General features: G+C 40.8%; 1 protein-coding gene across 1 annotated transcript in view; it reads left to right on the forward strand.

Moving 5' to 3' along the window:
• Positions 1 to 9,075, forward strand: part of EFHB (EF-hand domain family member B) — a 73,562-nt gene extending 64,487 nt beyond the window's left edge. The window contains exons 11-13 of the mRNA XM_063450694.1: positions 5,281 to 5,493; positions 7,898 to 8,079; positions 8,851 to 9,075. Coding sequence (XP_063306764.1) covers positions 5,281 to 5,493; positions 7,898 to 8,079; positions 8,851 to 9,015 — 560 coding nt within the window. The 3' untranslated portion in view covers positions 9,016 to 9,075. The remainder of the gene's footprint in view (positions 1 to 5,280; positions 5,494 to 7,897; positions 8,080 to 8,850) is intronic.
• Positions 9,076 to 15,268: the final 6,193 nt, after the last annotated feature.

Genomic DNA, 15,268 nt, shown 5'->3' on the forward strand with positions numbered 1-15,268 from the left:
CACATACAAGACACACACACACACACATACAAACACACACACACATACAGACACACATACACACATACACACACACAAGACACACATACATACACACACAAAGACACAGACAGGCACACATACACACAAACAGACAGGCACACATACAAACAGACACACACAGACATGCACACACACACACACACACACAAGACACTCATACGACACACACACACACACACACACACAAGACACACACACCCGACACACACAGGACACATACAGACACAGACAGGCACACATACACACATACAGACACACAAGACACATACATACACACACACAAGACACATACATACAAACAGACAGGCACACATACAAACAAACAGACACACACAGACATGCACACACACATGCAGACACACATATAAGACATACATAGACACACACATGCAGACACACAAGACACATACAATGACACATACATACAAAGACAAGACACACATATATACAGACAGACACATACACACACACAAGACATACATACAAAGACACATACAGACAGACACACACACAAGACATACCTACAAAGACACACACACACAAACAAACACACACATTATATTTAAGTCACTCTCCTGTTTCCTACCTTTAAGGTGCAGGAGGGTGACTTTTCCTGGGGTCCAGTGGTGGCTCAGGTGGATGGGAGTCAGAGTTCCCACTCCGACTCCCTCTGCTTCCTCCCGCGCGGCTCTCAGTTTTAGCTGGGAATAGTGACCGGGGAATCACTTCCTCCCAGCTCTGTGATGTCATCACAGGGGGCCCGGTCGCGCTGTTAAAGCGCCCAGCGCTGACCGGGCCCCCTTACAATCCGCATCCATCGGGTGGCCCTGACAGCATGGGCCACCCGATGGACACTTTGGAAGGCGGCCCTGGCGGTTTACCGCGCGGGCCGGAGCCGCAAATGGTCACAGCGGTACCCAGTCACACGGGTACCGCCGTCTCGCACCCGCCCGCCCGCACTATCAACCTGGAAATCCCTACTGCCCACCTGGAATCCTGAAACGCCCACTAGTGGGCGGTAGGGACCAGGTTGACGAACCATGGTTTACTTAGTGACTATGGTCCCAGCTGACTTGAGATCATTAACAAGATCCTCCCGTGTAGTTCTGGGCTGATTCCTTACCATTCTCATGATCATTGAAACTCCACGAGGTGAGATCTTGCATGGAGCACCAGAACAAGGGAAACTGAGAGTTATTTGGTGTTTCTTCCATTTGCGAATAATCGCACCAACAGTTGTCACCTTCTCGCCAAGCTGCTTGGCGATGGTCTTGTAGCTTATTCCAGCCTTGTGTAGGTCTACAAACTTGTCCCTGACATCCTTGGACAGCTCGTTGGTCTTGGCCATGGTGGAGAGTTTGGAATCTGATTGATTGCTTCTGTGGACAGGTGTCTTTTATACAGGTAACGAGCTGAGATTAGGAGCACCTTTAAGAGAGTGCTTTTAATCTCAGCTCGTTACCTGTATAAAAGACACCTTGGAGAAAGAAATCTTGCTGATGGATAGGGGATCAAATACTTATTTCACTCATTTATAACTTTCTTGACGTGTGTTTTTCTGGATTTATTTTGTTATTCTGTCTCTCACTGTTGAAATACACCTACCATTAAAATTATAGACTGATCATTTTGTTGTCAGTGGGCAAACGTTAAAAACCAGCAGGGGATCAAATACTTTTTCCCCTCACTGTATATATATGTAAATATTTTTTCCCTCCCTGTATATATTTGTAAATATATATATATATATATATATATACCGTATATACTCGAGTATAAGCCGACCCGAATATAAGCCGAGGCCCCTAATTTTACCCAAAAAAACTGGGAAAACGTATTGACTCGAGTATAAGACTAGGGTGAGAAATGCAGCAGCTACTGGTAAATTTCTAAATAAAATTAGTTGAATATTTATTTACAGTGCGTGTATAATGAATGCAGTGTGTGTATAATGAATGCAGTGTGTGTGTATGAATGCAGCGTGAGTGTATGAATGCAGCGTGAGTGTATGAATGCAGTGTGAGTGTATGAATGCAGTGTGAGTGTATGAATGCAGTGTGAGTGTATGAGTGCAGCGTGTGTGTATGAGTGCAGCGTGTGTGTATGAATGCAGCGTGTGTGTGTGTGTGTGTTGCAGAGCCTTGGTGGGGGATGGGCAATTTTTTTTTTATTATTATTTTAATATTTTTTTTATTATTATTTATTATTTTTATTTATTTAATTTATTTTTTTATTATTTTTGTTCAAATATTATTATTTCAAATACTTTTTCCCCTCACTGTATATATATGTAAATATTTTTTCCCTCCCTGTATATATTTGTAAATATATATATATATATATATATATACCGTATATACTCGAGTATAAGCCGACCCGAATATAAGCCGAGGCCCCTAATTTTACCCAAAAAAACTGGGAAAACGTATTGACTCGAGTATAAGACTAGGGTGAGAAATGCAGCAGCTACTGGTAAATTTCTAAATAAAATTAGTTGAATATTTATTTACAGTGCGTGTATAATGAATGCAGTGTGTGTATAATGAATGCAGTGTGTGTGTATGAATGCAGCGTGAGTGTATGAATGCAGCGTGAGTGTATGAATGCAGTGTGAGTGTATGAATGCAGTGTGAGTGTATGAATGCAGTGTGAGTGTATGAGTGCAGCGTGTGTGTATGAGTGCAGCGTGTGTGTATGAATGCAGCGTGTGTGTGTGTGTGTGTTGCAGAGCCTTGGTGGGGGATGGGCAATTTTTTTTTTATTATTATTTTAATATTTTTTTTATTATTATTTATTATTTTTATTTATTTAATTTATTTTTTTATTATTTTTGTATTATTTATTTAATTTTTCTTTTTTTATTATTACTAATTGGTTTTTTTTCATCCCCCCTCCCTGCTTGATACATGGCAGGGAGGGGGGCTCTCCTTCCCTGGTGGTCCAGCATTGGCAGTTCATTGGGGGGCTGTGGGGGCTGTAAGAGAGTTTACTTACCTCTCCTGCAGCTCCTGTCAGCTCTCTCCTCCTCTGCGCCGTCCGTGCAGCTCCCTCTGTCAGCTCCCAGTGTAAGTCTCACGAGAGCCGCGGCTCTCGCGAGACTTACACTGGGAGCTGACCGAGGTGCTGAACGGACGGCGCGGAGGAGGAGGAAGCTGACAGGAGCTTCAGGAGAGGTAAGTAAACTCTCTTACAGCCCCCACAGCCCCTGTCTGTATTATGGCAATGCAAATTGCCATAATACAGACTATTGACTCAAATATAAGCCGAGTTGGGGGTTTTTAGCACAAAAAATGTGCTAAAAAACTCGGCTTATACTCGAGTATATACGGTATATATATATATATATATATATATATATCCATATTTGCTAGCAATTTAGATAGCAGCACAATGTTAAAATGTATTTTATATTTAGAATTTTATTTACCCCCAATTTGTGTACAATGAACATCTAAAACAATCTCATTCAGCTATTATTTCTATTGCTACTATTCCTCTCGTACTACATATACATTTGTTTTGATGAATGTTTCTCTGCAAGACTGAAACGTTGACTAAATTATGCACTAGCTTAATAAACAGCAAACACTTTATTTGATATACAAATCCTATCCTGTATATGTGGCTGGAGGATTGGCCCTCAGGTAACTACCGTATTTTTCGCTCCATAAGACGCACTTTTTTTCCCCTCAAAAGTGATGGGAAATGTCTGTGCGTCTTATGGAGCGAATATGAAGCTTTACTTACCTGTCTTGCAGCGTTGGCCGGCAGCACAGGGCGCACCGCGGTACTGGAACTTGAATTTCATGTTCCGGTTTCCGGCGGGACTGAAAGGAAGTGCGCACAAGCTGAGTGCGCACTTCCTTTCAGTCCCGCCGGAAACTGGAACATGAAATTCAAGTTCCAGTACCGCGGTGCGCCCTGTGCTGCCGGCCAACGCTACAAGACAGGTAAGTAATTATGGGACAAGGGGAGGGGGACAGTATGGGAGAGAAGAATATGGGGAGGGGGATGAAGTCTATGGGGAGGGGGGGGGATGAAGTCTATGGGGAGGGGGGGGGATGAAGTCTATGGGGAGGGGGTGGGGTGAAGTCTATGGGGAGGGGGGGAGATGAAGTCTATGGGGAGGGGGGGAGATTAAGTCTATGGGGGGGAGATTAAGTCTATGGGGAGGGGGGGGAGATGAAGTCTATGGGGAGTGGGGGATGAAGTCTATGGGGAGGGGGGGAGATGAAGTCTATGGGGAGGGGGGGAGATTAAGTCTATGGGGAGGGGGGGAGATGAAGTCTATGGGGAGGGGGGGAGATGAAGTCTATGGGGAGGGGGGGAGATGAAGTCTATGCGGGGGGGATGAAGTCTATGGGGATGGGGGGATGAAGTCTATGGGGAGGTGGTGCATGAAGACTATGGGGAGGGGGTGAGTGAAGACTATAAGAGAGAGGAGAAGACTATGGGAGGGGGGGACACTATGGGACAGGGGAGAAAAAAAATATTCTGTACAAACTGTCCCATAGTAAGAAACACTATGGGACAGTTTGTTCAGAATATTTTTTTTCTGGGTTTCTTCCTCTAAAAACTAGGTGCGTCTTATGGTGAGGTGCGTCTTATGGAGCGAAAAATACGGTAAATGTTGGTTATTTAAAGGCCGTGCTCAGCCCGTGGATCATATTTACATAAAACCTACATATACTTTAATAACCCATAATTTGGTGCGCAATATCAGTTACAACAGTGCACAGTTATCTTACAATATATATCATGCACATAAAAACCAATCAAGGCACATAAGTGACCACTCTTTATTCATACAGTAATGGTACACAGATTCATTTAAGTGCAAAAAAACGTGCAAAAATTTCTTTATCATTCTCTACTGCAGTTGTTGCTCAGGATGGCCTAAGTAATCTATTACAATCTGTACAGGAAATGATAGCTACTTGTTGGTTACTCTGATCTTTACTGCTTTTTTATAAGGATTGAATGTGAAAGCAAAACTGCACTGAATTAAAAATGCTATTCACAGCTACTTGGGATCACTTTCTGTATTTGTTCAAATTTGTTCAGATATATATGAGAAAATTACAATATAGTATGATCTATCAGTTAGTATGATACCAACAAGTCAGGTGCTAATCTTAAATCACGAACTAAAATTAAACATGTCACTGGAATGTGAACATAAAACTGAATTAGAATTTGTTTTTATCTGAATTAAAATAAACTTTGTATGTTTTGTAGGGTCTAGAAATGTCAATGAGATTGTGGATTCTTCCACAAAAAACAAAGAAGAATTTTCCGGTGAAGGTCTGGTAAAGCAAACAGATCTTGAATTAAAAGAAGAAGGGTTTGATAAAACACCTAAAATCCTCCCGAAACCAGAACCTGTTAAAGGCTTTTATTGTACATCATCATCAAAAATCAGCGCTGTTGTGGGGGGCCCAAGTTCTGTCCGTAAGTGTTTTAAGCTCAAAATTTAAAATTTTGCAATAAAAGTAATCAATGTATTAAACATGTATGGTGCTGTACAGGGCTCAATTTTCTAAAAGTATTAACTCCCGTTCTTCCCAGACTATTATCTAACAAAGAGTTTTTGACTATGGTTTTGAGAAATTATTCATTTTTTTGCAACAGACCTTGATGTGCTGTGTGACATTTATTCAAGGTACATATTTTACTGCTGTGCAACTTTTTCGTAATGCAAAGATTAAAACATTGTCCTAGACCAGAGGTGCCCAAAAGGTAGATCCCCAGATATTTTAAAACTACATATTCATGATGCTCTAAAGGCACGCAAAGTTTCATGGGAGTAGTAGTTCTACAACATCCGGGTATCTACCTTTTGGGCAACTCTATTCTAGACACTATTGCTGTGAGAGATTTCACAACTTCCCTAGAATGCCATACAAAATGTTCAAATAGGTATATTTCAGATGTGATATTTCTGTAGAGTCCTTTTGCACTGAACTTAAATTGAAATGCAGAGATTTTTCTGCCAATGCCCAAATTGGTAAAATAATTAGATGTTCAGCCACATCATGCAGAGCTGTTTGTGGGCTCAGGGTCTTTCAAAGTTCAAAGTGCAAAGTTCAAAGTTTTGCTTACAATATTATTTGTGCTTATTGCATATTCTACATTGGAATTCTAGTAAAATTGTGGAAGGAAAAAAATCTAAAGACTCCCGTCTCTGGTGCAAGTTAATTTGTGAAATTTGTAAAATTTGTCTTATGCACAACTTTTTAAGAATTACCTTTCTTAGCAGCATTATATGTCAGAATGTGAAAAAAATAAAATTAGTTACGGCGCTTAGCAGATAATCCCTTAATTAACAGATGTAGGGACAGAAATGATTGATCTCTCAATATGATAATAAGTATTATAGATGAAATGTCCCAGAGTCAATATTCAATAGAGATAAGTCCAAAAATCAATATTAGTTAAGGATATCTCCACGTTGTAAGGGGAATTATGATGGTTAGAGAATAGCCTGTGTCCTCTCTGGCTGTGTTCCGTATCTGCTGTGTTATTGTATCCAACCTTAAATCAAAAAGGATACTGACATAGTGTAAAAAAGTAACAGTTTATTTCCCATGCATAAAAACCCTCTACATAAAAACTCTTACAGGATAATGTGGTGAGACTTATTTCTAAGTGTCACAAATAAAGCATTGGTAGAATACCGTGTACTTGCGGGTTGATGATTGTTAACTGCTCCGCTGTGTCAATGTGCTGATCGGTCCAGTGCACTCGAACCGATCTTGCTGCAGAGATACCGGCTGACAGGTCTTACCGTATTGGTTCTCTCTTATTAAAAAAAGACAATCCCGCCAAAATCATCTACGCGTTTCGCACGTTGAACCCGGGCTTTCTCAAAATGGATAATCTGGGGGATTGGGATTGCTTATATACACCCTTTAATTGCCAATCCTCGATGTGGGTGCATATTATAAAATATATCCGATATGATATTTCAACGTACATTATAGTAAAAGGAACAGACTCTCCAATATATTAATTTGATTATATAAACTCGTAAACAAAAGCTTGTCATCATTATAGCATTTCTTATATATAAACCTTGTGTAACGGCTTTCTGATTGTGATGGTTTATGTCTTAACAAGCGTTTTATTATTCAGCCTGAGTTGTCTTTGTTTTCATATGTACATACATTAAATCCAACTAACAAAATATCTAGATACATATCAAATCTACAGGATATGTTACAGCAAACATTTAACTCGACAATAAATACTTCGGTATCTGTATGGAGAGACATTAACCCAATCCCAATATTATAAGTCACTTATCTCTCCAGAATCAAAAATAACCCGGATGGCTATGGTCTTTAAACCTAATATGTCAGAATGTGTATACATACGTGAGGAATTTGTTCTCACTTTACTTAGAATACAAGGGACGTATCAGTCCTCCCTATTTGTGTATTTGTTCAACTGTGATTGCAGCAAAACACCATTTTCCTTTGTTCCCTATAACGTTCCCTTTTTCATTATTTCCTACTTGGTTTATTGTATTTCACGTATACACCCTTTATCTATCCATAGTATTTGGTAAATCCCATTAATCATAGTTGATTTTGTATACACCGAAAACATTACTGATCATGGCTTCAATATGTTGGCATTACATGGTAAAACCAGTTGTGGTTGAAAAATGGATGCTTCTCCATATGATGGGAAATATTGCTATATAATAAATAAATTACTGCTAGACAATGCCAGAAATCATCTTTATTATCAGTGCTGTAAAAACAAAGATTTAATTAAGACAGTATTGCAGGAAAATAAAAATGTACATTTTTTGCCCGTTTTAATTTTTATTGTTAACTTTATTTCTCAGGTTATCACACATGTGGAGTGCCTAGTATTCGCAGAGATCTTGTCCCTCCTCACATTCGCAAAATTAGTGATAGATACAATTATGGAGATGAGTCTGGTGCCTTCAAACTGATACGCCCATCTATCTTTGAGCAAAACATGGTCAGTGAAAGAGATCTTTTAAAGCCCCGCTCAAAAGAAGAGGTAATTTACAAATTATTTATGATGTTAGTAGAAGCATTATCTTTGTATTTTGATATATTAACTTTAAATAGCATTTATTAAATAAAAGCTAGCTTTCCCTGAGCTTGGGACCTAGGCATTTATTGCTTCCTATAGATTACTACATTCACATGAATTCTTCTAAGCGTTGGTCAAACCCTTTCATCAGCAGCCGTAGCACCCAGCCATATTTCAACATCGACCCCAGACATGTTTTTTTCATCCCTAATTACTGTCGCTCCATCAATTCCCCTTTTTTTTGGGTTCTACTGTCTGAAGATGATGTTGTTTGTTGGCCCCTGTCACCCAGTTCTACTTCGCCTAATTATTGGTGAGGGTAAGGAGTTTGCAACTTGTTGTCTAAACTTCATACATCTATATATTTACGTTACATGCTGCCATGTAAATTATTTGTGGAACAAAAAAGTCGTAAAATTGGAGTGTGAAAAAATAAAAACAAGCTGAAGTAATTATAATTACTGAGAACTTCAAAATCTGACATGACGTGCCATTATTTCTCAAGTTTAAAAAAAAAAAAAAAAAATCCAAAAGTCTTTGTTTGACAGAACTGGTCCCCGTAACAAAGTTCTGTTCACAACAGTCCCCTCTCATTCTCTCTTGAGAGTTTGTAGACAATTCTGAGGTAAACCATAAAAAAATGTTTTGCAGACTTTCCTAGCTTTGAGACCGTTAAGTCATCTCTTTTTACTATACTGCTGATTATTAATTTCAAATATTTTCTTTCTCATATAGATTACAGAGATACTGCGTAACATTGGTTTTAGTATTTCCAATGACAATTTTGACCAGCTATGGAATTTGGCCTCAGATATTCATCCAAGAGGAGACGTTTGTGTTGAAACAATAAGAAATGCGTTGGATCATATGCAGGCACCTCAAATCATAATGGGGTCTTGAACAGAAGACTTGTGTTTGTGTTAAAAATCAGAATAAAATTGGATCTTGAGCACTGTTGAACTTGTTACAGAATTTTTTTTTGCAATATTAAACGATATTTTGAAAATAAATTCCATGTGTCAGGTTCTTGATCAGGTTAACTTTAGGTTCTTTATTTAAAAACATTAACATAGTTTGTCAAGAAAAACAATAAGTGTAGCAGGACTCAAAGGGAAGTGGAAATAATATAGATGAATGAGAGTAATAGGGAGAATACAAAATAGAGGGTTAGGAAATAAAGCCTATAAAGGAAGATATAGGACAAAGGTAGAAAGCAGAACCTGTAAGCGAGATTATAGGTAAGTACTTGAGGGATATAAAATAAAGAGTTCAGGCAATAAGCCCCAGGCAGTTAATTAAGGAGCCGAAAAACCTTTAAGTGAGATTATAGGCAATAGATAGAAGTTATAGGTTGAAGGTAGTAGGAGAACCTATAAGTGAGATTCTAGGTAAGTATAAAGAGATATAAGAGAAATAAAGAGTTTAGGCAATATGCCCCAAGCAGGTTATTAGGTAACAGGGAAACCTATAAGTGGGATTATAGGTAAATAAAGAGAATGAAAACCTATAAATGAAATGATAGGTTGCAGGTAAACAAAATATAACAAGACAGAACTACACAGAATATAAAGGTTTAAGGAATACAGGTTAGTTAGACGTTTAGGCAGCGGCTTACATACCGCGTTTACAGGGGTCGCAGCTGCGACCGAGCCCAGCACTCCAGGGGGCCAGCCGCCCTGCGGATCCCTGTGACCGGGTATTTGCCGCCATCATCTACTGCTGCCCCGGCCCACGCGGCAAACCAAAGGGGGCGCCCTCCAAGGGGTCCATCGGGTGGCCCATGCTGTCAGGGCCACCCGATGGATATGGATTGTAAGGGGGCCCAGTCAGCCTGGGCGTTTTAACAGCACGACCGAGCCCGCTGTGATGACATCACAAGCTGGGAGGAAGTGACTGCACGGATAATTTCCAAAAACAATAAAGAATATCTGTACAATAAATTCCCAATTATTCCCATTTTTTATTTCCTCCCTAAACTACACAAACACCCCACAGCACCACCAGGCAGGCCCATTATTAGCGGCATAAATTCCATCTCTGCCCACCTATCGGAATTTGTCGACCATCATCTCCAAAAATATGCCCAGGAAGCACCTTCCTACTTAAAAGATACGGCCCACATTTTGAGGATTATGGAGAATGTGACGTGGAAACCAGATTTCATTTGGGTAACCATTGATGTTGCCTCACTGTATACTGTAATCAGACACAACAAAGGTCTGATTGCAGTAGAACGAGTCATGGAAAAGGATGAGAATGTAGCATCTGATTTCCGTAGGTTCATTATAAAAAGTATTCACTATATTCTTAAACATAATTTCTTCTTTTTTGATAATTCATTTTATCTTCAAACAACTGGTACAGCCATGGGGACCAGGTTCGCCCCCAGCTATGCAAACATATATATGCGGGATTGGGAATCCAACCACATATGGAGTGGGCATGGCTGGGCAGCGAACCTGGTCCTATGGAAACGTTTTATCGATGATATTATAATGATTTGGCAGGGCCCACGAGAAGAGCTATCACTGTTTCTGGACTACATTCACCAAAATAAATATGGTCTAAAATTTACACATGAGATGAACACTACAACAATTAATTTTTTAGATATATGCTTTTTTGTGGAGAATAATAAGATCGAGTCAAAATGTTTTTTTAAAAAAACTGAGGGCAACAGTTACATACATAGGAAAAGCTGCCATCAGGAGAGATGGCTGGAAACAATTCCAAAAAGTCAACTAATACGAGTGAGGAGGAACTGCACAAAGAAATCAGACTATAGGGAGCAAGCCAGGCATCTAAAAAATAAATTTATAGCAAAAAAATACGAATCCACTTTGTTGGATAAAGAAATTGGAGAAATAGAAAAAAAGAATAGAAAAGACCTAATGTCATCTAAACCCAAGAAGATCCCCCAGAGGGACTACAATTTCTCCTCACACAGTACAATACCCAACATTGGAAAATCAAAAAGATTTTCAATAAACATTGGAACATTCTGTGCAGAGATACAACATAGTTTATAATATTCATGTATATAATTTTGATACATATGAATTGTTCAGCTTTCAGTAGAAATATAATGGATATTTTTATCCACAAATGTGCTATCCAGAGTCTTCTTTTAACTTCCTTCCCCCTTATATGTTTTGATTTGCCCATATATCTCCGGGAGAACTGAAGATTCATAACTGCCATCCATTTCCGGTTATTTGGAACGCACGTCTGGAACGCAAGGGACGTGCGCACGTGATGACGTCATCGCGTCCAAACAGGAAGTGCGACCCGAACGGAGAAAAAACACCGGCCGGGAATAATTGAATAATGAACTCCGGGAGGGGATATATAAGAACGGGCGGGGGGGTATGTTTTTTATACACATTTTCTGTTGTGATTGATGCACCAAGTCCCTGAGGAAGTCCCATCTTAGGAAGAATCAGAAGAAAAAAAAAGATTTCACTCAAGGCTGATTTACATCTGATAATTTGTGAGTGGCCAATTGTAAATTTTTTTTTTTTTTCAATTTGACAATTTTTATTGTTTTTCAATTTTTTCTCGACAAAAAAAAAAAAATAATAACAACGGGGTACAGAAAAGAAATGGGGTAGGGGTCAAGTTTTCGACATACCATGTCTTGTCAAACAAAAGTATTTTACATTAACATTGTACAATAACACATTAATATTACAATCCTTACATGGTTACAGAAAGGAAAATTGTTTGGGGTTAGAGTGTTGATATACCATGCTTTAACAGGCAGAAGTGTTATACCTTAACTTTATACATTAATACATTAATACAATGACATTACCATTCCGTGTCCCTTACAGTCTCTCGCTATGTTTTCTGCTTAGTGTGATGACCAGCTGTTATCTAGCTCTATTCCTGTTGTTGTGGTCCGTGCCCTTTTCCTTAAGGGTTCTCATGGACTTAGGGGTTATCATCTACGTTAGTATAGCGTTATGTATTATGCGTTTCATGTTTCCCTCCACCTTCTTCCCTTTTTAACTATCTGCCCCTCCTGTCTTTTACGACCCACCTCGATCCTTTACCTTGCTATTTCCCCTATACTCTTCCCATCTCTCTATGGCTGGACCTACGTGTTTTTTGAATCCGATATGTGTGTTAGCCATTCTTTCGTATTGCCAGTTTATTGATATTTGCTGCATGAGAGCTTCCCTAGTGGGAGGTGTTGGTGACCTCCATGATCTGGCTATTAACGTCACCGCTGCTATCAGCAGGTGAAACAGTAGGGCCTCCTCAACTCTGGTCATTGCCTGTGGTAACATGAACAATATACATTGTTGGATGGAAAGTTTCCAGTGCCTACCCAGTAAGTCCTTAGCTATTCCTTCTACCATTCCCCAGTAGTCCCTAATCTCCTTGCATGACCACCAGATGTGGCTCATTGTACCCTTTTCTGTCTCGCATCTCCAGCATACATTGGGGGTGTTCGGATATATCTTAGCTAATTGTTCGGGTACCCTATACCATCTGTATTGCAATTTTCTGATTGTTTCTAAATGCGATGTGCATCGTGTGTTGCCCTTGTGTATTGCAAACGCCCTTTGCCACTGTTCTTCATCTATGTCGTGCCCCAATTCTGTATGCCATGTCTTTTGGAATGTCATGTCCGGGTCTATCCTGTCGTCTATAAGCGTGTTATAGATCTTTGAAATCGTTTTCTTGGGAGGTTTATTAGAGAGGCACAGGTGTTCTATAGAATGGTTGGTGGCTGACCCTTGGTGATTTATTGGTGTCCCTGTAAGTAATGATTTAAGCTGCAAGTATGAGAATAGTGCATTGCCGGGTATGCCGTATCTCGCTTGGAGGTCTGGGAAGTGCATTAACTGGTCCCCCTGGTACATGTGGGCAATTGTAGTGCACCCCCTTTCTGACCATTTTTTTGCGTCAAATGTCGGGATCCCTAGTGTTAAGCATGAGATTGGGGCGTCCTTAGAGAGTGTCCCCTCATTTCCTTCCCTCTTCCTATTTTCGTCCCAGAATTGCAGTGTTAGTTGGGTGGTGGCTAATGGGAGTATGTGTCGGGGTCGAAGTTTTTGTGGTAGCCATAATAGGTCTTTGAGGGATGCACATTGTGTCCAGTATGCTTCTATCTTTGTCCATTGTGGAGCCTCCCCTCCCGCCGTTGCTACTTTGATCGCTGACAGCTGGGCCGCCCTATAATAGTCACGTACGCTTGGCATGCCTAATCCCCCTTTTCTGAGTGGTATTTGTAGCGTTTTATTTGCTACTCTGGGTTTCTTGTTCGCCCACACAAATCTGGTTATCAGTCTCTGGAAGGAGGCTAGGTACGCTAGTGGCAGTTTTATGGGAAGGGTTCTCAGGAGATATTGGAGCTTTGGGAGCAGCATCATTTTTAGCGCTGTAATTCTTCCTACCCATGATAGGTATTTCCCTTCCCATGAACTCAGTGTGGCTGCTGTTTCTTTCAGGAGCTTGGTGTAATTGAGTTCTAGCAGTTTGTCAGTACTCGGTGGAATGCGTATGCCTAAGTATGTTAAGTGGTCCCCTCGCCAGTCGAATGGAAAGGCGCTTTTGAGTCTAGCTAGTGTTTCTTTCGGCATCCCCAATCCCATCGCCTGCGTTTTCGTGACATTCAGCTTGTAGTAGGAGTGTTTCCCATACTCTGTGATGGTAGCCATGAGGTTGGGAAGTGATATGTGGGGCTGTGTCAGTGTTAGAAGGACATCATCCGCGAATAGACTCGCCTTGTATTCTTTATCCCCTATTGTTACCCCATGTATGGAGGAGTGTTGTCTAATTGCTGCTGCTAGGGGTTCTAATGCCATGACGTATAGGAGGGGCGACAGCGGGCAGCCTTGTCGGGAGCCGTTTGTGATCTTGAGAGGTTCCGAGACAAACCCTGCATTGATGACCCTCGCTGTTGGTGAGTGGTATAGAGCCTTGACCGCTGAGATGAATCCCTCTGGTACCCCGAACTTCCTAAGGACCTGCTCCAAGAACTCCCATCCCAGTCGGTCGAAGGCTTTTTCTGCGTCTAAGGACACTAGCACACCTCCCACTTTTAGCTTTTTGACACTGTGAACAATGTTTAGTACTTTTCTTGTATTGTCGCCCCCTTGTCTATTTTTTATAAACCCTACTTGGTCTGTATGGATGATCTGTGTGAGCAGCTCACTCAGTCGCCTTGCATAAATCTTTGCATATAGCTTGGCGTCAGTATTGAGCAGGGATATTGGGCGGAAGTTTTGAGGGCATGTGGGTGGTTTGCCTGGTTTTGGAAGTGTAATGATGTGTGCCAGCAGAGATTCGGCCGGTAGCTGTTGTGTTGCTGTGGCCTCGTTAAACGCTTTCGTTAGGTGGGGCGTTAGGATTTGGGCGAACTGCTTATAGTAGCAGTTTGCGAACCCATCCGGGCCTGGTGCCTTGCCCGATGGTAGTAGGTTAATAGCTTCCTCCACTTCCTTTGGTGTTATATTAGCCGCTAGTATGCGTTGTTGTTGCGGTGTGAATGTTGGCAAGGGTATGGCTTGTAGGTAGGAGCTAATCTCTTGTGGGGTGGGCTGGTGTGTGTTCGCATCCTCTTTTAAGTTGTACAGAGAGGCGTAGTAATGTGCAAATGTGTTACTGATATCTTTAGGTGCTGTTATTTTGTGTCCCTCTGGCGATGTTAAGTAAGCTATTTTCTGTTGTGCTTGCTTCGATTTGAGGAGGTTAGCTGTTAGTTTGCCTGCTTTATTTCCCTGGGAGTATTGGTTGGCTTTTAGTTTTTGCAGGTGTAGCCCTGTTTTTTCTATGGCTTTTGCGTGTATGGCCTGAGTTATCTCTATAATGCGCTTTTTTAGTTCTTGTGTGGGGGCTTGTTGGTTTTGGGTGTTAAGGTCCTGCAGCTCCTTTTGCCACTGTCTCATCTGTGCTTGTGCCAACCTTTTTAAATACGAAGCTCTTTTTATCAAAAGGCCTCTGGCTACTGATTTATGCGCTTGCCACAGTGTGTTTTGGGATATGTCTCCCGTATCGTTTTCTGTAAAGTAGTGACCTAGCTCCGTTTCTAACGTCTTCCTGAATTTGCTATCCGTGAGAAGCGAGGCGTTTAGTCTCCATGGGCTTCTATGTGTGGAGTCATATAAGTCTGTCAATGTCGCCACTACTGGCGCATGGTCTG

This window comes from Pelobates fuscus, chromosome 4 (genome assembly GCF_036172605.1).
Source record: "Pelobates fuscus isolate aPelFus1 chromosome 4, aPelFus1.pri, whole genome shotgun sequence".
NCBI classification, from domain to species: domain Eukaryota; kingdom Metazoa; phylum Chordata; class Amphibia; order Anura; family Pelobatidae; genus Pelobates; species Pelobates fuscus.